Source organism: Trichoplusia ni, chromosome 8 (genome assembly GCF_003590095.1).
Source record: "Trichoplusia ni isolate ovarian cell line Hi5 chromosome 8, tn1, whole genome shotgun sequence".
NCBI lineage: Eukaryota > Metazoa > Arthropoda > Insecta > Lepidoptera > Noctuidae > Trichoplusia > Trichoplusia ni.
In genome coordinates, this window is record NC_039485.1 from 2,642,591 (window position 1) to 2,668,580 (window position 25,990).

The 25,990-nt window shown below is 33.7% G+C and overlaps 1 protein-coding gene across 1 annotated transcript in view; it reads right to left on the reverse strand.

The window, feature by feature from the left end:
* The window catches only part of LOC113497044 (C3 and PZP-like alpha-2-macroglobulin domain-containing protein 8), a 143,864-nt gene that overhangs the window by 44,611 nt on the left and 73,263 nt on the right, over positions 1-25,990 (reverse strand). The window contains exons 6-7 of the mRNA XM_026876479.1: positions 23,965-24,188; positions 20,608-20,763 (exon numbers count right to left, since the gene is read on the reverse strand). Coding sequence (XP_026732280.1) covers positions 20,608-20,763; positions 23,965-24,188 — 380 coding nt within the window. The remainder of the gene's footprint in view (positions 1-20,607; positions 20,764-23,964; positions 24,189-25,990) is intronic.

Consider the following 25,990-nt stretch of genomic DNA (forward strand, 5'->3'; position numbering starts at 1 on the left):
AAGTTTCGTTTAAATCCGTTTAGTGGTTTTTGCGTAAAAGATGAGCAAACATCTATGAATACAATAATTACATTTATAATATTAGTAGGATTACGCAAAAAGCCACGAACACAAGATCATTTGACTTAAAAAGGTTGAGCGTTTTGCAGTCAAAATCTATATAACTCTAGATTTTATGTAACTTTGTATCAAAAGTGAAATAACAAACTGTTTCCCGTCATAATTTCCAAGAGACTGGTCATAATTATTATAGAATAGAAAAAGGCCCCCGTCGACTGAAATCCTGACTTAATGCTTGCCTTTTAAGTTATAAGCTGAAGCGAGTTTAAGAATAACTCGTGGTAGAGGATAAAAGTTATAAATTATAAATGCTTTTGCGTTTCGGTGTAAACGATACTTAAGTAATCCTGTAAAAAAGACACTACTTAATTTGTTTATCGTTATTTTTTTTTTGTCCATGAATGTAAAGAGAAATTGAGTATCTATAAATTGGTATTTTTTATGATAAGAGTGCTTTGAGTATGAAAATAATTTTCCGATGTTAAGACAATGACAATACTCCCAAAAATACAACATAGTACTTTATGTACTTAATCAATTCATAAGCCAAAACATTTGCAACATAAAAATGAAACTAGGAAAATCTCTTGTAACTCGCACCAGCAAGCTTGTCAAAAGGGTCTGTGCCAAATTTACTGGAAACCAACTTCAAAAGAAATCTGTTTGGCGCGCGACGACGGGAATCACAATGGTCAGTCGGTACTAATTGAAAAAATACCCTGCAACCCTGCTTTGTATACAAAACTTATTGTGGTAGCAACTGGAGTTTTATCTGACGAGGACAAAAATAAAGTTAAGTAAAGTGTTATTTTTTTCCTAACGGTATTGTTTGAAAGTTGATGACGTATTTTCTATGTATTTAATGTCAAATGTTGGTGTTTTATGATTTGTATTGTGTTGCATGCAATGAGTTTGTTTTTTTTGTTTTGCTTTTTATATAAAATCGTCCATATTTGAATGTGTTTTCATAGGTGACGTCAATTTGTCTCTACAAAAAAAATCGTTTCAAGCTGTTTATAGTAAAACGATATGAAAAAACCTCTTTGAACATCCCATAATGATATTTGAATAACCCAAAAAAATGTACAAATTGTTTCATATACAGGTGACATCATGGAAAAACCACATCATTAAATTTAAGCGCTTGATAATGATTCAAACGTCGTTTTTTATACATTCATGTTCAACCCAAATTGGTTTCGCATGGTAAGTAGATTTCCTGTCTCAAATAAGCTTATGGAAGTATTCCCTATAAAAACTGGGAGTCGTTTTACAGGAACTCGATGTTAAGAAGATTTGAAAGGCTATAGAAATGCGGAAAAGCTGTGATACGTGGAAAATATTTCACTCATTAATAGCTCTACATTTTGTACTGTTTCCATGTTGTTTTTCTTATTGACAAAAGGTATTAAGAGCGAGTTAAGTCTGTGTAACGTATGTATTTGTTTGTTACAAAAATACGAAAAAAGAAAAGAAAAAGGGTTTTCTTTTGTTTTGAAGTGATTTGTATGTTTTTTTCATGTATACTTTTAAAGGGAAGGGACTAATGACTTTTTATAACAAGAACAACGTTGTGTCAACTCAGGACACTCATGGCTATCTACTTATATTATGTTTATATAATTCTTTCACTTCAATTTTTTTTCGTTTATATAATGTGTGATCTTAAAATATGACATTATTGAGTAAGTCCCAGTTCTATATTTTTCCAAATCGATTTCGTGGTTACATGTAGTTATAATGGTAAAAAACGGTACTTTCATCTTGCTTACATGATGAGACATAAAAACCTCTTAATCTTAAGAAATACCTATCTAAAATAAATGCTACATTTAAATAAAGTGAGCCTTAATTAAAGACCCTTAAAGTTCATTTTACGTCAAAGGTAACGAAATTCTCGAACAACCGCGTACTTTATTTCGCTTATTACAAGAGTAAACTTCTTTGTGAAGTTAATTTCGAACTTAAATTTCAGTTGCAGAATTATCGCCGGAGACAATAACTACAAAGTACTTGCAGACGAATGGTTTAACAGAGATATGAAATTTTACTCCGTTCAGATGCTGTCTGTTAGTTGTCTGATGATAAAGTTTTTACTAAGGACTTATTTGCACGGGCGTTTTTTTAGCGATGGTAATCAGTGCTTTGAGAATAGGGTATTACATGGGGTCATTAATGGCGCTAAATGAATTTTTTTGGGAAAGGTTTTCTAGGGTATTTTCGCATTTGTTCGAATATTCTAATGATGCTTCTTTAATTTGACGAACCCAGAAAAAATGAATACTTCTGTTAGTTTCCATAGTCGTCATCTATCACCCATCATCTTTGTTCTGCGGGGAGTTTGATTGTGTCGAAAATAGGCCTATAAATTTGCATTGTGTGCCTCATAAAAGTACAATATACATCATCGAACTATAATCCAAATCACTAAAATTGTGTAATTCGTTAACATCTAAGTGGAGCGTTATTTTCACTAACCTTTTGCTTCTATTTTCCACAGAACTTCACATAATTTTATGTATCCATTTTCTCTCGCAAAATATAAATTTAGATTAAAAGGCGTATCCCTTCGTTTTTGGTGATCGGACCCCACCCCGAGCGATTACGCAGTGAACAGTGAATAACTTACACCTCATTTGTTTTCTATTGTTCCTTTATCGTGTCCCTTAAACATGCTCATTCTATAATAAAGGAAACTTTTTTAAAGAATAACATTCACAATTCGGGGATTCGGCGATTAGTTTGCGATTCAATGAATTTCGTATTAGTTCTTTTCTGTTCGGATTTATTTCGGGCTTCGATTTTAAGATTGCGAAGACAATAGAATTTTCTTTTGTTAACATTTTTTAGCATATAGTTAAACAAAGCTTCATTAAAATTACGATGGATCAGGACAGGACTGCGGATAACCGAGTGGTTGAGGTCACCAAGCGTAACCCACAGTGCGTGACGTGTCGCGGGTCCGATACTCGCGTAGGACAAGAAATTTTGTGAGCCTAATGCATGTTTGGCTGTATTTATCCATGCGACTTGATTTTTTGTGGAAGCACCGCGACACAAGATATTTAAAAAAACAGAGTTTCATATTAATTTCATACTAAACTGCTTGTATCAAGTCAAGCGTCATTACATATTTGATCACGATTCGTAAAGTAAGTAAAAACTGCATAGAGGAAGAATACATACAAACTGTGATCACATATAAAAGATGATAGTTATTATAACGGGCATCACACAGCGTAACGCCATATCTCTGTCGACGACCTCCCAAAAACCCTGTTCACCAACCACGTGTTACAAATTGAGGCTAATTTTGATCACAATGCTCTCACAGTCACCGAACTCCTTGATCTAAATAAGCAGAAAAAAATATAAGCAATTATGTTCTTGCAAGTTCATGTGACTATGCCTTCCTGTGCCTTTAACCTCAGGAGCAATTTGAGACATTTTGAGGCGTCTTAAGGCAATTAGAACCCGCTTATTTAGAATCCTAATTAAACAATGGATTTAATAAGGGTTGTCTCCTACCTTTGCACGTTCCAATCCTTTTTTCACGCCGTTCAAAAGGTGAACTTTAAACAAAATGTACAGGAAAAGTTTAGAACTGTCGTCAAGTTTAATGAGATTGATCCGGATTTGAATTCCCTTAAAGTATTTACGGAAAATCCTGCGATGAAAAGAGTTTATTACATAGCTCTTTCACCTCTTTTAAAAATCTTTTAGCTTAGAGTTTACAATATATTTGGCAATCCTGTTGGTATTGTGGTTAGTGACCCTGACTTCTAAGTCCGTGGTCGTAAGCTCGATTCCTAGGACCAAAATATTTGTATGATGATCTCAGGTGTTTGTTTTTTTTTGTCCAGTGGAAAGGTTCCTTGTAAGAACTTGAATTTAGAATGTGATCTACCAGAGATAATTTACCCCTGCTGTATAAAAGAACAGACATGAAACGTACGGCTAATTGCATGAATTTGGGCTAATGGTATAATTATTGGTAAAAAAATGGCCAAAAATAGACCTAATTATACAGCCACGATAGGCAGCATGCAAAATTAGTAAGAGAGTTTAGAGAGAGAGAGAGAGAGAGTTTAGAGAGAAGAGAGATTTTTTATTAAAAAATCTTTACGTAAACGCTATCACTATAATGGTTAGTTACTGGCTCTTGATGGGTTTTATGCTAATTTCAGGAAGGGTAATAATTATGTGATTTAGTGCCAAGTCATCGTAAACAGGGTGAATCTAATTATCACGATAATGTACACCTATGATTAATACATTAGTAATGCATATGTACCATAATTACTATCATCATCGGAGAACTTACTCGTATATTTAATAAGCCTTTATAGATTGACTGGTATCAGAGATTTGGCCACAAAATTGTTTATGTTTTTGAAGTGCAACATATTTATCGGCATTGGAAAGTTTACCACAGAGAATTGAAATAGCCTATTGAAAATCCCTTTTACTGAGATTCTGCTGTTCGCTTTATTGCCGTCTATCTTCCACCAGGCGATGGACCATTTGAGGTGGTATCTGGTCACTTGAAATTTGCCCTGATTTGTTTTCCTTTTACCTATCGGAGGGGAAGGAATCGCCAGTGTTGCTCATGCGAAAATACGACAATTTTGAAAGTATTTTTTTCTAGAATATCTTCTTTTTATAAATCGTTATTTTGTACTGTATAAAAGGCAGTTCACTTGGATACTATAACTATTATATCATATTATATTTAGATATAGCACAATTGTTTAAGGTTATTTCATGGTTATCAAAACTACTTAATTACTTTAATCTTTACTCTATACTAATATATAAAGCTGAAGAGTTTGTTTGTTTGAAAGCGCTTATCTTAGGAACTATTGGTTCGATTTGAAAAATTCTTTTTGTGTTGAATAGACCATTCATCGAAGAAGGCTTTAGGCTATAAACCATCACGCTGCGACTTATAGGAGCGAAGATACAATGGAAAATGTGAAAAAAATAGGACAGGTATAAATCATAACTTATATCTTATAACCACGGGGACAAAGTCACGTCCAACAGCTAGTATCATATATTTAGATATAGCACAATAGTTTAAGGTCATTTCATGGTTATCAAAACTACTTAATTACTTTAATTTTACAATAAAATAAAATTGAACAACTTCTAGAAAGTCCCTAAATAATCATTCATTAAACTTATAATGTAATTAAAGAATGTAATCTCGCTGACTGACGAGAAGAAGAGACATTACGAAGGCATCATTTAAATACTAATTAATCATTATAAAGTAAACGCAACCACGCTTAACGATGTCGTTACACGTCTTAACAATATACTCGTATAGTCAGCAACAAAACTTTTATGTAAAACCAGGCAAGTGCGAGTAGGAAAAAAAAATAATGAAAAAATCACGCATCAAATTTTTGCATAAAGAATCTTTGCTTAACAGTCAACATTATTCTATCAACAGACATGCTTCATCTGCGAACATATCTCGGTTCATATCGATATAGCGTGAGGGCGGATAGATAGAGATTTTTTTTTTATAATTATCACAAATCATATCATAATCAGATACAATAATATGTTACAAGTTTGATTTTAGCGTCAACTGTTTGTACTGAACTAAATTTGTTTTCCAAAAGCAAAAGCTACGTTAGAGGTCTACAACAACCATACAATAAGAACATGATCATGTTAGGGTTAGTTTTCTGACTAACGAGACGCCACTGTTTTATACAAAGCGACTACATCCAACCTCAACCCACTTAGTCAACACAATACCGATCAGGAAGACTAGTTGTGTACCGACTATCTATCTGGGACCTACAATATAAAGCGCCTTCCGGAACACATCGAAAGTCGTTTTGACAAAGATGGTCATCCTTCAACGGAACTCCGTATCAAGCGTAGCTTAATCTGTGATTGATCAACTTGTGCAGTTGTAGCTTAGCCACGAGCTCCTACACGAAGGGGAAAAAGGAAAATCTTCGGAAGAAATAAGAACTGCAAGTCTTATATTCTGAAGTGTACCTTTTCAAGCCGACTGTACTCCAAAATGAAAATCTCAATCAATGTTTCGCGTTTCCAACAAAAACCACGTTACACGACGCTAATGAATATTTCATGCGTTAAATTAATTGCTTTCACGTGTTGAGGAGTCAGGTGGCTTCAGCCGCAAAGAGGAAGCAAAAGTTTCCAGCAACTTGCTTGACGTTGCGGTTTTAAATACAAAGACATGATGTTGGATAATTAAATGTGATTGTATTTCAACATATGGTAGCATACTGTATTTTGTCTTGTCTTGTTGTTTTTGTGAATGAGTCTAGATTATTTTACGAAATTAGAACTTTTTTGAGATTTCTTAAACAAAAGGTAAAATGGGATTAGTGTCGTTTTGTCTGTAAACAGACTGTATCTCAAGAACAGTTATATGTATAGCCAGACTGTTGGCACCCATTTATAAACGTACTGGGCGATGCTTTATCTAGATGTTTTTCATATTTGTTACTATAACGAGTACCAATACATACAATCTGGGATAATTTCAATAGTCTACAAATCACGGTTCATGAGATGCAGCCTGGTGACAGACGGATAGACAGCGTAGCCGCAATAGTAGGGTTCAGTTTTCCCCTTTCAAGTATAGAATCCTAAAAACCATTAAACTAAAACTATGAATAAAACCCCAACAATTTATTCACAGACATCTAAAGCACGGTGCTTAACTTCAGAATATGATTTCTATAGCATCATAAGTTATGTTACGTTATAAAACGCAGATTTCACTCATAAAACAACACTAAATGTGGTTTATTACTCGTAGAAAAGTTTCCAACTTAGCGTACGGTCTCAGATAGCGGGTCGGAGTTGGCAAGCTACTGAGCTGAATAAAAACACAAGTTTTTATCAATTTGAATCCGTGTATCGAGTTTTGAATTTTATTAGAGTTGTTTAGTGTGTATAAAGTTGATAGTCTGACAGTAATAGCTTTATGGTATATTTATTAGTAAAATATATCTATACATATAATAAAATTGTAGAAAAATGAAAACTGTACATTGAATATTTTTTAAAAAGAATAATTGCCGGGTGGTCTACGAACGATTCCGATGCCGAAAATATGATTTTTAGAATTTTTGTCTCTTTGTCTGTTTGTCTGTATGTATGTCCGGAAAGATCTCGGAAAGTACTGGATAAATTTGATTCAAATTTTCAGAGAATATCAACAAGAGGTCCGGTCAACATACTTTTTACTTATTATCCCGCTTTTCGTTACAGGGGGTGAGCAGGAGCCTTTTATATCTATTAACAAATATCAATGTATCTTATAAACTACTGAATATATTTCGTTAAAATTTTGCATGAACCTTATCGTACACATGATACAACAAATATACAAAAATCATAACGCTACTATGCAGGGGGCATGAGCAGTAAAGTTTTAAATTTTTGGACTCACCCGTAACATCGTGTAATACAATTATGAGGTGTATTTTCACCCCATTGAGTAGTAGGCAGCACGGTCACCAATTTACAAAAAAAAAAATCACTCTATTTATCTTAAGACTTTTGGCAGAGCAATAATAGGATTTTTCGAAAATAAACCATTTTCACAAAATTAGTCATTTTATTCTCTTTCAAGTCTGATATAGGCCCACCGCGACTATTTCACACGTAAACTAAAAGAAACATAAACTAATATGTTTTTTTTATGCAATTGTTACCGTAATCAGTACATTCTTGAAAGAAAGGAACTTAAATTCTTTTTATTTTTATTGATGTACAAAAATTGCTCAAGTTCAAATGTGGAATGCCGTAATATGATTTTGTATTTATTTACGATAGGAGTATATACCTATGTTTTTAGCTCGGTAATGTTGGCGATGCTACTTCAAGATCAAAACATTCGTAGTGACACTCAACCCAAAGTTGCATTTAGTTCACATTGATCTCATCTATAATTATGCATAACAAAAAATTACTGAACGACACAGTTAATTACTACCTTGGTTCATCTGTAACAAATAGCAACATTTTTTTTTCTTAAATTTGCAACATTACATAGGCCAAAAGTATTTCGGATAAAAAAACCCCAGAAAACTTGCATAAAAACTGCATAATAGGTATGCAATGTGAGAGATCTATAAGACCAAAGCTATCAATGAATAGACATTATGTATCTATTGCTAGAATAATGTCTACTGATACCTGGGATTTTTCAATATTTTAACGATTTGATCGGTCTACATTCGCCATTATAGAGACCGCACACGTGGTCCTTCCAAAAAATCCTGAAACAATTTATTCTTTTTTCTACTTATTTAAAATTTACTTCTTTCGTAGCCTGGTAAAAACAGGGCAAGGAACGAGACTGAATAAGTCTCTGAGATCCCTAAGCCGACGTGGATTAGGAACATATTTTTGGAAATTTCCCCAATAAGGCTGATAATAGCGTGTAGCTATCAGCACATACATCCGTCATACAATGTCTGGAGAATTCATTTTGGCTGTCGGTATCGACAGCGTAACCTCATAACCAACCTCATGTAGTCTTTATTTAAGTTCCATTTATGCAGTAGGGATGACGGTAGGTATTTTACTTCAATGATCGTCAGGTATGTTAACGAATAAAATACCTAATTTTTCTTTGTAAATTGGTACAGTAAATAGAACTCATGCACATGAAGTCACTTTTATGTTCATATTTTGCTTTGTCGTAACATCATAAATTACACATATCCTATACTTTAGATTTTTGTCATTGTCAATTTTTAAAAAAGGGGTGACTGATATTTTTTTTTATTATCACGCTATTTATTTATCAGCAATACAAAGGCAAATCATGATCAAAACACCAGGGGGCCAAGATAACACGTTTACCAACTTTTTTAATCTGGAAATATTCCAAATGTTTGTGAGGAAGATCAGTTTTAATATTAAGAGGACAATCAAACATAACGTGTTTCAGGAAACCGTTTATCTGGGCGCAATTTTGCAAAATCTTATATCTTATGACACTTTGTAAAATCCACAGATACCGAGCCCGACTCTCACTTCATCAGCTCCGTCCACAAAAATAATTTGACATCTTTTTTATATCGTCAGAAAGCATCGTGTGTGAAAATAAGAACTGTCTGGCTATCACTGTTCCTGAGAAACAGCCAGGTGACAGACAGACAAACGGTCACCGGGGCCTCAGTAATATGGTTCTGGTTTACCTCTTTGGTGACAGTACTATAATAATTTTATGATACCTCATAATCACTGTCATAATCCATCTAGCAATTTCAGGTGTAGGGTGGCCCAAGAAGTGCTCGAGAATCATAACCCACCCAATTAGTAAATGGAAAATTTCGAAAGTAAAACATTTTTAGCAGAACTGCTAAGACTGAGTTATACCTTCTGTAATTTTTTCCTACTTGCACCCCCCCCCCTCCCCCATTTTTAAACGGCTCGATTTGTCGAACATGTCTAAACGAAAACTCGCACATAATTCACGTTTAAATTAAAATAGTTCAATTCGTTCGGAAGCTATGATGTCACAGACAGACAGGCAGGCAGATATGTCAAAGTTATAAACCCCTCTTTTTGGGATTAAATAAGAAAAAGTCATTAAAACAGCTGTGAAATATTTAGCACCAGGATAGTATCGTAAACGTTGAAATGTGTTATACGACATACGTTATTTAGATTCAAACATTTGATAGTTTTTGGGCCGCACAAGATTCATTATAATTTAGAAATAAAAAAGGAAGCTTAAAATATAAAAAAAGTGTTTCATTTTCAATATTGCATTACATTTTTGCTATGATCGTTATTATTAAACTTCATAGTTTTTCATATCTTGAGAATCACGCAGACAAAGTCGCGGGCAACAGCTAGTAAAAAATAAAATTGTTGGTTAAAAGATAGATAAATGATATTCTTATAGCCTGGCGTACATGCATAGCATGCACGTACATGCTATTTTCGCACGGAATAGTAAACAGAAATATTATAGAGAATAAACTATCTATTCAATATCAATCTGCTTTTTACTGTTTTTTTAAAAACAGCTCCCGCATTATCTTATTTAATCCTTGCGTTGCGGGGGTTTCACAAAGATACAATTCACATGCACAAAGACACCCAGACTCAGAACAAGCATTCGTGGATGCGTGTTTGGCGTGGTGACCTGAACCACTCGGCTATCCGTGCAGGCAAAAGCAGGAATATAAGAATTACAATAAATACATTGGATCAAGATCTCAAGGGAGGAGCTCAATAAAACTAAAGAAATATACTTTTATTCTATTTCATTCAAATTTTCCAGAACGTTAAGTGATGTATCTTCGAAGATAACTTATAAAATAATTGACATTGTAAGAATAGGTATCCACATTTTACGCAAAAAAAGCGATCAATCTATATTTCAAGATTGATCACTGGAAACACACAAAAAATGGTACTAAGTGCCTACTTCGTACTGTAGGGTGATTGATAGAGATACTGACAAAGTTTCTTTTTATACCCACTTAATATTCATTTTCTTTTCTTACAAAAATGTTGATATTTTCGGTGCCTTTGATATGTAATTATTATGAGAGGAAAATTTTAGGGGAAAGTTAGTCGTCAGTCATTTCTTTTAAAGAATACAAGAACTTAAAATAGCGCAATTTGAGGTCATATTACCACTTCTAAAGAAAAATAATTATAGAACGGTGTTGAACCTCATATTTTTAATATTATTTACGTATTCAAAGTATCTGCAAAACTACGACATGACATGTATGTATACTATTTTGTTGTCAATAATATTCTTGCTAAAGGCAACAGTTTTTTTCTTCTCATAATTTGTAGAAAAAGTATTTAGAGCAATTTATAGTATATCTACAAGGTGTTCAATTAGGTTCGGTACAAAAAATCTTAAGAAGGAATCTTCATAAATATCAGCAAGAATAAAACTGCCGACTTCGTTAAAAATGCTTGATTCTCAGAATCAATCGGCGCCATTCATTAATAAGAAGAACTAGTAACCAAGAATTTTAACCTTCTTGACGACCTCCGTGGTCGAGTGGCGCACGCACCGGTTTCAAGGTGTCGCTAGCTCTGAGGTCCCGGGTTCGATCCCCGGCCGGGTCAATGTAAAAATTCACATTTCTACATTGTCTCGGGTCTGGGTGCTTGTGGTACCTTCGTTGTATCTGAATTCCATAACACAAGTGCTTTAGCAACTTACTTTGGGTTCAGAACAATGTATGTGATGTTGTCAGCATTTATCATTATCATTTATCATTTACACGATTTTACTCAAGTAAGAGAAAAAATACAATAAACGCTTTATAACTTTTAATCCGAAGAATGCTTTCATAAACGATATTAACTTCTGAAATGCAAGCCTTAAGTTGAGCTATCTGTGATATATTTTATTCATTATAAAATACGCTGATTTAACCTTTTCTAAATTATTCAAGAAAAGCTACTATGACTTGCTAATACAGCCAAAAATCCTTTCGAACTTTCACATAAACTACAGAAAACTACCAAGGAAATTTAAACAAAAAGCCACTTTAAGCACATAAAAATTAAACTCAAATTCAAGTGCCATCGCCGACATAAGTCATTACTAACAGCTCTGGAGTTCGCTAAACTGAACTTATAGCGTTTGCATAAGTTCCCAGTAGTTTTACTAAGTGGGAACATCGATTGCCTCTAATGTGTTCGCGGATTGTTGCTCAACAATCTTGGAGCCCATTCCAACTTGAAACAGTTACTTCGTTTTCTAATTTAAACTGCCGAAGTTGTGTTTGAGGTCTCTAATTAGAATGCGAATGGGCTATTTATGTGTAAGGAGTAGGAGGTAGGTATACAAGGGGAGTAGTGTGCAGAGTACGTCTGTAGGTATAATATATCCATTAATAGAATTTTCCTTTATTTGGACACCTACTTTCTCGAAAAAAAAAATATAAGAAATATGGGAAGATTACGCAAAACTCGATACAAAAAACATCTCAGCAACAAATATTTAAAACCTGTTTTTTTCCCTAAATTGTCTTTTTACGTGAAACATTTACTTCTCAAAACCTAAAGACTCGTAACCCCAAAAACGTACAACTCCAAGTATTGTATAGACGCTTATTCGTTAGACACCAACATTAGTTCGAAAGATCACCACAAGCAAGTTTAGCGAAGTCAGCTTTGCCAGACTAATTTCATTAATCTTCTCATTGATTGGATTCGCTGGGCCGCCCTTGTTGACTGAGCTTTATGGTTCCTTCCAAAATTAGTTCTCAAGATCAAAAGAGTAACAAGTTCTGTGAGCTTCCTTGTAGATATAATTTTGGGTAAATATGGTCTTAGATGGTGTAAGGGGAATACATTGCATTTAGTTTTAAAGGACTGTCGCGTGTCGTTAATACTCGTTAACACTACGTTCTCAATATTGAACACTCAGTACTTCATTTCCTTCATTTTGTTTACTCAATACTTCAATGTATAAAGGTTTTGTATATAACTAAGTAGCAATTGTGGGCCCTATCGGGCATGGTCCCTTGATCGTCTGAAATCGTGGAAAGAGGAATATGACTTTAGGTAGATGTTAGGTAGAAAATAAAATAACTACCTAACATCAAGCACGCCGATGATATTAATCTTATTTACTTGAATTAAAAATGAAACTTATACAGGAATTGGATTCTCCAAAATCTAAAGTCCATTTCTGACTGGAGTCCATTCAATTAATATACCTTTTGGTAGATTTCGCTGAGTTTACTAAACGCCAAGGATAACATTGCTAGCTCTCAATTTTTCCCAGTTAAGTTAGTTTAAGTCTAGGATAAAGTTATGAATAACCTAGATCAATTGACCAACAGTCATCATATTTCCAGCTCTGAGCTCGACTAAGGATTAGGGATATTACTGATAATAGTTCATAGTGCAATTTAAAATGACATTTCACACACATTGGGTTTTTTTTCCGAGCGACATAATTGATTGGATCTAACCATCACAAACAAAAGCCACCTGCTATTTTTATATCATGGAAATGATGTTCTAAATTAAATTGAATGTTGAAACATCCGAATGTTGAAAATAAAAAGCACTACGTTATATTTTATAAATAGAGAAAAAGACATATACCTATAACTAAAATAAATTAATGTTTTTTCGATAAATGTTACATTTTGTTAGGTTTGTTGTGTTATGTTATGTTATGCAATGTTTTGTTACATTCCTTTTTTTATTGCATAAATATGGCCTTTCGAAAAGACTATGGTTAGCAATGATAGCTACATTAAACTTTTTCACTCTCGTGATCAAGAGACGGAATTAGGAGTTAACCATAGTTGAAATAGAATTTCTGTCTGACAAACAATAGCCGCCAGCCATAACTTATCTTCGACACAGAATTAGTCGCCAACAAATTATGGCGTCGAGAAACTTGTAACAGCAAAAGGCAATCCCACTTTGCCAAGAATTCATTTGCGCAAATTACCTGAGTTCTTAGTTATGTCGAATCTGCAATTGCAATCAGAGGACCTAATACGACCTACTAAAGTTAGACGACTTCAGTTGTAAAAGCGAGAGAGAAAACTAAACGAAGTAGAGCGCTATCTCACTCTAACATTCACAATATTCGCTCTGAACTAAAGACTAATGAAGTTTCAAATCAAACTATTCCTATGATTGGGACCGCAAACAGGTCTCTACTACTCTCTAGTACAGTCTTCAACTTCAATTAATGATCTAGGGGTTAGACCGCAGTTGCAAATCCGGCAAATGAATAGGTTTCAAGCTGAATTTCGATAGCAACATTCTTTGAACTTATGCCGTCGAGTTTTGGGTTCTAATTTGGCTGGAAAAGGTCCATTACTGCTTAAAGTGATCGGAAATCTGTACGTTTTGTGTGTTTATTTTAGGATTGATGTTTATTACCTACGAGGCTTTTTGGTTTCCGTGGTTATGACTAATGTTGTACTGTTATTTACTTTAAAATAAGTCTCTGTTTGAGAGATTTTTTTCTTCAAATCATAATTAATATTTTTTTATTTTTTTAGCAGATCATTTTTAGGCAATTTTGGTTTTGTTATTCCACTCTGTAAATTTGTTGCTCTATGTACGACTTACGTCCATGACGTTTCATATAGTAGCTTATTATGTATAAACACCAACACAACCATTAAGTTAAATCCTAATTTAATCTCATCGCACACAGTAACAAAATTTCCCATTATAATATTAATTGCAAACTGATCTCATCTCATCTATTTTCTATATCAACATCAAACATAATTAGATCCCTGCTAATAGATGATGTTTGATTGAATAATCCATCTAGCTGGCTCAATGACCCGTACAAAGAGAGTTTAGCTGCGGAAGAGAGACAACACAATACGCTGCATGTAGCGCTGTCCTACTTCCACACAAGCAATAATGTTATTGAAGAGCTGGTGAAGCCAACTGATTGGTACCGTCAAGTAATGGAATCTGTTAAGGATTGGAGGGATTAAATTTATGTGCAGACAATCCGATTGTCAATACCAGATTATTGTAATATGTATTGCAAGTGTTTAGCGGACAAGGTGATTGTGGTGGCAAATTGGGTATATCTTTGATATGGGTAGAGGTGATGATTGTTAAATTGTAATTATAAGCTTTTGTATCGAAGAAAAGGTCAATTAGAAAATATTGATACTAATTTTGATTTCATGTTTTCCATTAAATAAGTTATGTAAAATTCAACATCTAAAATGAAATCATTCAAAGTTTGATAAAAATATTATTATTTTACAGTCTATAACAAACTGAATAATTAAAATAAGCTAGACCGGATGAAAAATGAAATAATACGAAGCAAACAAACACTAATAAAAGCTATAACATTGTTGAAAATAAAACAAAACTTGCCCAAGCCGTTTTCGAAACAATCTCATTTATAATTTAAAAATATTTACCCAGCAAAGTAGCTGGCAGCTTACACGGAACCTACATTACAAAAGAAATTTAAGAAGGTCACGCATTCTAGCAAATATAATCTACTTTTAAGTCAGCCCCGAGATTAGTCGGCTAATTTCTTGAAAGCGTTTGCGTTCCCAGATTTAATGGAGTGCTGGATTATTTGTCTCTATCTTGGCATAATTTATCTGGACGAATTAAGCTAAGGCCGGAAAATCTCACTGAAAAAATGTCTACCGATAAAAAGGAACAAAAGAAGATCCCTCAAAAAACAGCTACAAAAAAGAATTGCGATATGAATAATGAGAATCATTGTGAGGATATAATAAAAGACGCAGTGGCATGAAATAGGGGTAATGATGTTGAATAAGTAATTTTGTTCTCAACGCGTCGCGGAATCGAATGAGTATTTTATTTGTATGGGAATGTCTCGACGTGGCATCAGTATTTGAGGATTCCTCGAAGTCGAATCAATTTATAAAGTTTTGCCACACGATGGCCATTTTTTGTCCACCATTGTGTTTCACATATCCGCAAAATTGAATGGTAGGTACAAAAATAGATGAATACTTACGAGATGAAAACTACCATTATGATAGAGAATGATCAGACTAAAATTCAATCGTATTTGTAATAGGAATAAAACTTATTTTCCAATATTTCACATGAATCAAACATCTTCAAAAAGTTCACGTCATTCAAGAGTACAATTAAAAAGTTTTTGAAATCAAATTGAGGCACCTGATGTCTCCCTTGCCAAGTTGTGTGATAATGGTGTTATAATTGGATTTCAACTAAAACCTGACACATGTTAGGGCAGCAATAACCCAACTAATTTGGGATGAGTAGAGCCATTAGGAATTGCTAAGCCATGACACACACAGTCGCAAAATTTAAATGACGAACTAACTTAAAAATATGACTGTCTACTCTATTTGACAAACTTTAGCTTTATTAAAATGTCTAAATGAAAGATGGGAAACCCCTGACAACAAATATGTGCACATCGATTAAAATAAAGTCTCTTTTAGAAACAAATAACAAAATATTGGAAACTGAGATCGCCAACCCGCATTGAGCTGGCGTGGTAATTAATGCTCAAAAAGAACCCGTGCCAAGAAGTGGGACGTATGTATGCTGGTATTACTTTAACGACTCTCAATAAAAGTAAATATTTATGCCTTGATTATTTCAAAATGAGTCATATTTCTATAAAGATAAAGTCCAAAAAACGAACTCATGCTAATATAATTCCAAAAACACTGCCCATCAGAATGCACAGTATTTCAAAGCCATCATAATGGAAAATGAGTTCATAACACAAAAGCAAGCAACGTAAAATATGAACTGTACGAGACAACTGAACATCAAAAACTCCAGTTAACACAAACGAATGGCGTCCCATGAATATTCAAGGGCTGCGATTAACATGTATCAGTCTTTGTAACAATGTCCGAACATAAAACGTAAAACATATATATTTCCAATACGAGAATTTGGTGTAATGTCCGTGTTATGCGAGTATTTTTTGATCGGATAAAATGTGTTTCTGTTTTGGTGACAACCCTAGAGAAATTTGAAATCATTAATTTAGAAATCTATGACATTATCGTGACTTAAAATTACTTTTAGTACTAGTAGGTACTTATATTTTTAGATGAAATTAATAAAATAATGGTTATAAATGATCTACTGATAAATACATATCTTAGGTTTCCATTCCCACTTCCGTACATCGCTGTCTGTCTGTCTGGCACCAGGTCCACTCATGAACCGTGAAAACTAGTAATTAGAGACATTACGTATGATGTATTTCTTTTACCTTAACAGCTTATGCTAAAAATTGAGATCGAGGCAAAACAACGTTCTTACGGTCATGATTTAGATAGGTGACAATTTTTTTTGTAGATAGGTTTTTCGTTGCTCTGTTTTTTCTTAAAAATAACTGTCTTGAGTCCGGACTCGCATTTTACCTTTTTTAAAATTCTCTTTGATTTGATTTGTTTTTTCATAATCGCTATCCGCGATCATGAAAAAAAAATCGCGGTTCCTATAATATTGTCACGTATGTCGGACAAACAAACAACCTGTCTGTATGTCCAACCACATCAAGTTTGCCCACATAATAATTCATAGATAGTTATCAGGAGCCTAAAAGCACTTTAGCCGGATTGCCAATCCTATACCCGACTGATATATTTGCTTGATGACAACGTCATAACCACTCGTAGACCGACTATAATTGCTTTTCTCGGTCGTTTGATGGACTTTTGGTAGCCTTACGTAAATAGAATACTAGTTGGTGACATGGATGTGTCGTGTACCTTTTTTTGTTTTCTGGGATAAAACGCTAATTTCATCTGTGATCGCTTTTTTTAATTGAAATTAAAAATCAAAAGATAATCCTTTTGGCAAACTATAGTATTTAATTAAATACACCGTTGAAATTAATATAGATGTTGTACTTCTGTTGCAAATACAATAACAAACATTCAAAAATCACTATTTCTTTTTTTTATCTTTAGAATATTTGTACGAAATCCTCATATTTTAATGCATTTTTTTTACATGTTGTTTTAGATTTTGACTGCTGCGTCAACCGTCAATGACACAGTTGATGACGGTTGACGCAGCTGACACATACCGCTAATTTTGCACATTAATATTACATGCATTACAAACACAGCATCGAACAATATGGCCGTATTTATAACGAAATATTTGAATTGCTAATACAACCGACCTATCACTCTACCGATTGGGAGGATTTAAACAGTTCGCGCAAAATCTGGCCATTTATATTCGCGGCCACTATGCTCGGGGCATCGAAGTTCCAAGTTTCTGGCCCAATTAATGAGGCGATTAAAGTAAATTAGAGTTTAAGGCGCGAACAGGCAATTCTGACGTGAACGGATCTATGCGGTGGTTTGGTCCGTCCATCCGTGCCTAAAAGATTGTTAACTTTATTGGGTCATTTTGTATCGACTCGAGCTGAGGTTATTAATAAGCATCCGTTTAATCAATTTAGATTTATTTGCTACATCTTGTGGTTTAGCTGATATATTTCTGTTGAGATTCATGCAATCATGTTGATGCACCTAGGGCACTTAGAATCATTATTGTAACGTTCTAAGAGTGCCTGAAACCCACTTGAAATAAAACTTAGATTTCGAATAATTTCGGAATTTTTGAGAATATTTAAGAAAAACAAAAAAGAAAAATTTAAAATTGTGCTTTAGGGCGGAAAGAAGAAAGACTTCATCAGAAGTTACTATTTAAAATATTCGAAAATAAGTAAATTTTAAAAATAATGAAGTCGCTGATACTTATATCGAGAGTTTATTTTACAAAACCATGTTAAAACACATTGCGTTATTCTATTTTTTCATTTTTGTATACTTCGTACAGCAAAATCATTGGCAACCAAAAAAGCAAATTTTTGAAACAGAGTTCTCTGAAATTTCGTTTAAAATAACCAGCGCTTCTTTGTTTTTCATGTATGCAACGAATAAACGAAGGGTGTTTTTTTAATACGTTTCCCCGATAACCATTGAGGACTCTTATCGAAGCGGGCATGAAAAAATACGTAAAAAAGAATAGGTATTTTTAGTGTCTGCTTTGTTGGAAGGCTATTTTAAATGCTTGGTAATACAAGAACCTGTGATAAGGTTTTTATATACAAGGACCTTGACAAAGCAAGGCTGTAGGAAAGTATTCTTGAAATCTATGGGAATTAAACACAATTCATTGGTTGATGTGAATTCGATGCGTTATTTCATTTGAGTGGTCCGATTGAATGTATTTACTGGCCACGTGTTTGCTTATTTATCAGTGAGTTCTTTAAGAGTCGTCATTTTGTAAAATAGACAGTATCAAATTAAAAGGAAAACAAAAATAGTAGTTGAAGTCAACACGCCAAACAAACTGTGCGTGACGTGTCGCGACTTTCATCTCCGCGTAGGACAATAATTTGAGTTTCTATCTATTTTTCATTATTAATTTATTACATTGAATTACGTCATTATATTAATTACATATTATAATGATTACATCTACTTTTTATTTAGAAAATTGGTATGGAATATGCCAAATCGATCCCTTTATTTTGGATCTATAAGCATGCCACAATGAACTTCATTATTACACTGCCAGATCACCTATTAGGATAATAATATAATTAGAAACATTTAAATGCGATTGATCCAATTAAACGGTTCGAACAATTGTGACAATGTTTATTCATTAACGGAATTAGGGCGGACTAATGAGTAAATTATCTATATTGGAATGCGAAATTAAATTGTTCAGTACAAAATTTTGTTGTAATTAGTTTCTAATTTGAAGCTTACTTCGATGTAATTAGAGTTGATTTATTAACGTCGTCAATATGGAAGAATATCATAAAGTGGTCTATTTCCAACCGAAAAGAAATATTTTTAAGCAATTGAAAAATCACAAAGTTTATTATAACTACAAAACAGTCCAAACAATTATTGATTAAGGTTTAAAAATAATAGCCTTAAAGACCCTCAACACGATGAAATTAAATCCATAAATTAAAGAGAATGACACCCCTGATTACAATGGGCACGGTTAAATAGGCATTTTCGCTGGTCATTCAATAATGTATATTATAAATCTACGAACGTAAATGAGCCCTTAAAAATCTTTACTTATTGAAACTACGTAAATACGTACCAACGCAGTTTTAAAAAATTAAGTCACGAATTGTGAAACTGCCAAAAATCACTTGTCAGTTGGGAAGAATGAGACAAAAGATTTTTAAAAGTTTTGATTACTTTTTTAAAATATACCGTGTTACTACATTTTTAATCTAGCTGTGATTTTGACCCAAAACTTGATTGATAGTCGCTTTCGACTACTAGACTGCACGTATAGGAAAATGGTCGCCAAGCACAACCCACAGTGCGCTATGTGTCAAAATCAAAATCAAAAGTTTTTATTTAAAGTAAGCCGGTTTACAAGCACTTTCAAAACGTTACAATAAATACTCTAGTTGCGCGATGATGTGCTGTGTGTTGTGATAAGTAAATGCGTATTCATGTCTAGGTGTAACAGCTACCCAGACTGCGAAACATGTGATTGTATTTTTGGTAAACCCACCACTATCTTCTAATATATAAAATTCCCGTGTCACGATGTTAGTTACCGTACTCCTCCGAAACGGCTTAACCGATTTTTACCAAATTTTATATGCGTATTCAGTAGGTCTGAGAATCGACTAACATTTATTTTTCATACCCCTAATTTTTAAGGGTTGCTCACACTAAAATTAATTTTTTGGAGGAACTTTTTTTTTTTATTTTTTTTTATAATATGGCATTAAAAAATACGTATAGCTAGAAATATTTTTTTAGGCAAACCAACGTTTGCTGGGTTAGCTAGTATAGATATAAAACTCAGTAGAGCAAGAATCGCGAGCTTTAAAAAAAACTCACTGACAACTAGTGCCTACAGCTACTGCATAAAGTAGTTTTAAGTAGCACTATATTTTATTAAAAACTGCTTTTGACTGAGCAATCTGACTTCCACAATTCCAAAATAACTGTTTAAAGGCGGCACTGAGGTAGAGCCCCTTCTCAGTAATAAACTTAATCTCACCTGTAAATTGACGTACGGCGCGTCGGCCATGACAGTGGGGACGATAAAACCTCCTTCGCCGGTGGACATGTCAATATCTTGGCTGTAGATGTCGGTTTTATCGTCGTACAACTTGACGCGGACCCGGACTCGCTTCTCTGTGCTCATTGCTTCGACCTGAGGGTGAAAGTTCGTTTTAATGAACACGTTTGTATAAAATTTGTTTTTATTTAGGGGTGTGATATTAAAGGATAGTTATTTTTCATAGTAGCTATACTACAGTGGTCTTCAATTTTAGAGAATTTTGTAAATTTAGCATACAGTTATTCATTTTTGATGACATGATTCATGAAGTGAGCTGTTTTTTTTTGTAATGTAATTTCTATCTAAGTTTTAACATGCTTTAAAAGAAAAATCCACAGCTTACACACAACACCATCTAGAGTAAAAGTAAGCAAACTTTTTTAGTATGAGCATACTTGAAAACTGGTAAAAATACTTTTAAATATACATATTAATATAAATAAATTACACCTTGACAGTTTAAATGATTGTGCTTATCTCACAAACTTCTATCCCGAATTTGAAATCGAATCCACGGCCGATTCTTTAGCAGTCAGGGCCATTAACCACTAGACCGACTAGCTTGAGCACAAAATACATACTATAGGAAAAAGGAATTAACTGTATTAACCTAGGCCAAAATGAATTTTATCAAAGCACAATCCTATATTCAATCTGGCATACATTGTTTGTCAGTATACCACAAAATTATTCAACAATCTGCCTTCTACACATGAAACCAGATCCCACAGAAATCAGACATAAGTATATTCCCGCAGTCTCATGCTTAAATACCTCTACATATCTTAACACTAACAGCGTACACCCGGCAGCGGAATGAGAACAATATTGTGTCGTGAACTTAAGTCTTTAATTAAGCCATTAAGTTCACCAAGCCGACCTGGCTTAACTCCAAACCTGTGCCGACAGGGGTACAGATATGAAATACAGAGATAATTAAATGTGATTAATATTTGTTACGCAAATTCACGTACTTTGGATTTGAGATAATATTAAGAAGTTTTGCCAAGAACTTTGTTACAGATAATATAACTTTATATCGAAAATAATACATATAGTATATTACATAATATATTGACGAGTATTGTTTCAAGGTGACACTAGCTCTGAGGTCCCGGGTCAATGTAAAAATTCACAGTTCTACATTGTCTCGGGTCTGGGTGATTGTGGTACCTTCGTTGTATCTGGATTCCATAACGCAAGTGTTTAAGCAACTTACTTTGGGTTCAGAACAATGTATGTGATGTTGTCGGCATTTATAAAATTTATTTATTTATTATTAATTTATTTATGTATTTATTTTATCTTGAGAAGAGAGCAATCATAATTATGGATATTTAATTTATTCACAGCTCAGTCTGTAACATTTTTCAAAAGTACTATCGCAACGGTTTTCCTCCAATTAATAATACAATGTATTCATCATACATTGCTCCCTGTCGACCAAGCCACAATACACAGTCCAAGGAAAAGCAGCTTTCGATACAAAGCACTTCGTTAAGCCCCTGTAATTTATTATATTGTTCTCCTTAACGTTGACGAAAGATGAATATGGATGTGGTTTTTATTAAACATATTAAAAAATAACGAGGAGTATAAAATAATTTTATTTTGTCGTAAACCTTAAAATTTACGATTGGAATTAAGTGGACCTTCCCGTTGACAGCTTAATGGTGTTAGGTACGTATACCTTGCTATTTTATGAGCTGAAATATTGACTTAACATTAATATTTAATGAGTAATTGAGATTGAATTGTTTATTGCTACCTGTATCAAATTATTTTTATTAAAGGAGAAAATAATTTGAAATTATTTTTTTTCACTAAAGGAGTGAAGAATATTAGGTATCTGTTTCAGTTTTAAAATATTTTATACTATTATATTTTGAACATCCATATTTTGGTCACGAAATGCAATATGAATAACAAAAATATTAATAAAATTTCAATACCTTCCCCAAGACTTTGACGCTCAAAATTTTCATAAAACCGGTACCAAAACATCCTAGACATTTTTACAAAAGCATGATTTATGAATACTAAAGCATTCCCTATCCAGGAAGCTAGGAGAGACGGAGTTATAGAGCAAATACTTGTGACGTCATATCTCTAGGAAATTACTACGTCATGCATCAAAACACCTTTCGTGAAGAGCTTCGTAAAGTGCTCTACGCTTGTTATGCTTTGACGTAACGGTTTTAGAAACTAGATTTAATCTGAAGTGTGTTTAAATATTTAGTGAGAACAGCCTGGGGTTAAACTTGGTTTAAGGAGCGATGTTAACCTGGTACCTGAATTCGATGAGGTTAAAATTTTGTAAGCAAGGAGTTCAGAACAAAAGAGGTTAGTGTGACATTATGGAAACTACAATAACGTATTCCTAAATAATAAATATTATTATTAAATGATGTAACGGTTTACTCACGCGAGTCAGTTCGACTTGCGATCCCGCCGCGTCTGCTCATGATTAAGGACTCCGGTTGGGTCCGAAACTAGTCGGGCTATCCCGATAAATACGCGTGAGTAAACCGTTACATCATTTAATAATGAATCAGTCTCACGATAGTTATTATAAAAATAAATATTATTATTCAATTCTTTCGTTTACAGGTCTATTACAAAATAATTCATTTATGTCTGTCTGTTTGCATGTGCAAATAGAACCAGGTAATTTTTGAGATCAATTGAGTTTTTTTAACTAATTTTATCGTAGTATTCTAGTTTTCAATTTGAAAATATTGCTAAAACCAGAGAGCACAAAATAAACTGCAAACAAATTAATATGTTTATTTTTACGTCTTCATGCAGGTCCTTGTCAATATTATCCTTTCAATTGTCAAAACGATTAAAAGTTAACGGAATGAGCTAACGAGCGGCTATTTATTATAGTTCTTTCATAATAAATAAAATGTGCGATGAAAAGGATAATTTATCCAGTCTTGTGCGATCATGGTAGAGAAAACTTCTTTCTTTATTTGCTGTATTCTTTTAAGCTCTACATATACTGATATTTCATGATCAAATAAGTTTTTTCGGAGTAAAATAATTCCTTTAAAAAGTTCACGAACATTACGTGAACGTGGACGTTTATTAGCTATGATATTTTACACTATTACTACACATTAGTATAAAAGAAAAATATTTGTCTTGCCACATGCTAACTCTTCGTTCTATAGCAGCCATATTGTTTTTTTTTTAATGATTTATTTATTTGCTAAATAATGGACTCTACCTTCTCTACTTTCTAAGCTTATACTTGATACGCTTAATTAAATCAAAACTACGCATACATACCCGTCCAACAAAAGGCAGTCCAGGTTTATACCGCCTTCTCATACTGTCTGCAAACCGGAGCTCTACATAGTGCTGCTCAGCGGCAGGAGCGGCGGGAGCAGTGCTTCCTACGCCGTTACCGACGGTGATGTCCACTCGAGCCAAGCCTCCCCCGCAGCGGGCTTCAATACGCCAAGTACCGGAGCGAGCACCGGTCGCTAAGGAAGCACTTAGCTTGCGAACGCCTGCAAAGGAAATGCACTTTTAGTGTTCTGGAAATTAAGGTAAGTTTTGGTGAGGATTTGGCTGACTTGAAAGTACTTTTAATACTTCCAAGGTTAACGTGTTTTGTAGGTTTTAGTAAAAGTTTTGATGGTGCTGTTTAACTAATATTTATTTTGTAAAGTAATTTTTCAGTCCTAATTTGGGAAGATCAATAAAAACGATCTCGATCTTTAATCAAAAAAATATGGTCAATTTTTTAAATAGTTTTCAGAGTGAAAAAAAAACTTGGTCATATCTTGAATTCGATTGGATTGATTAAAAAGAAAATGGATTAATAAAAGGAAAAGCTTCATGGATTGGACAAAATAATTAATCGACTTTTTATCCAAATATTATTCTGACTTCCAAGGATATCACTTGGAAGCAGTATAAATATTTTTAAGTTTAAGGGACAAAAAAAATGTACATCACGATCATAAACTAAAGTTTTTTGAGAACACACTCAACACAGCTATTATAGAATACATTTCGCAGGTAAAGTCTTAAAGATTTATCGTTCCAGACCTAAATCACTACTCCAGACGTAGTCTGACAATAAATCGACGAACTTCGAGCTAAAACCGTAGATGTTTTTATGTAGAACATCTTCCAACTTCTTCATGTAAAACAACTATCAGGGTTCTCTTAACATCAGACGGGACATTTGGAAGCAAAATCATTTATCAAGCTTTATTCAAGATTTTTCTGTTTTATTCAAAGTAAGAAAGACAAAATGGCAAAAATTGTTACGTTTTTTCCCCATTCTAGTATGGAACCACTAATATACTCTAAACGCGCTCACTAAAATGATTCTAAACGCGTAGAACATTTCGTCATATTGACAAACACTCGCCAAGTATCAGTCAATATGGTTGACATTCGATCAAGAACTACTTACGCGGATATAAACAGACAACGGATGAACAAACAAAACACTCAAGTCGCGTTTAAGTTCTCAGATTTCAGACGAAAATGGTTATACGTTTTGGAACACGAAATAGTTTAAGGAAAAAAGACAAAAGGCGAAGACAATCAAAATAAACGGTTTACAGAATTTGTTTCCAAAATGGACGATGTGAAGCGTTCTTCATAGGCTTTCAATAAATCAGAATAATTACAATTTAATTAAACCTTTCTAGAAAACAATAATTTCCACGTTCAATTTAATTTGTTTCCCTTTTAACGTTTTCTGTTGTTTTATTTCATATCTCTGATCAAACTTCAAGGAGAAGAAAATAAATCAGACTAGATATACAGCGAAAAATTCTCGAACAACAAAAACAATTTCGTCCTTTAAGAAAACGTGTGACAGTACAAGGACACTTCCAAAGTTTTTGTCATCAGTTACGACATGTGACTTTTGAGAGTCGACAAATGTAATTAATCAAACTATATCTTGAGTGCGACCCAGCTCATGCCCTGTCATGGATATGTCTCAACTTCTCTTGACAATGCTGCATATTACGTTTTTCGATACAAAGTTATAATTTTTCTCTCTTTCAGTAAGAATAAATTGTCGCCCTCGCCGTCCTTAATGCCAAATGAAAGTGGGATGTGTTTAAGGACATTAACGGCCACGTTGTTTACATCTTAACGTACAAAAACAGGCTTTGTTAATTTTTGGAACACCTTCCAAAAGTGATTTGTCATTTGCCCAAAATATCACTTATCCTCAAGACTGTAAGCTTCCGCAATAAAGCGGTTACTGAATGCGTTTTACGCAAAATCTGAGCTTGATCCCTTTTCCTCAGTAAAAGAATTTCCATGTCGCACCGTAGCAACC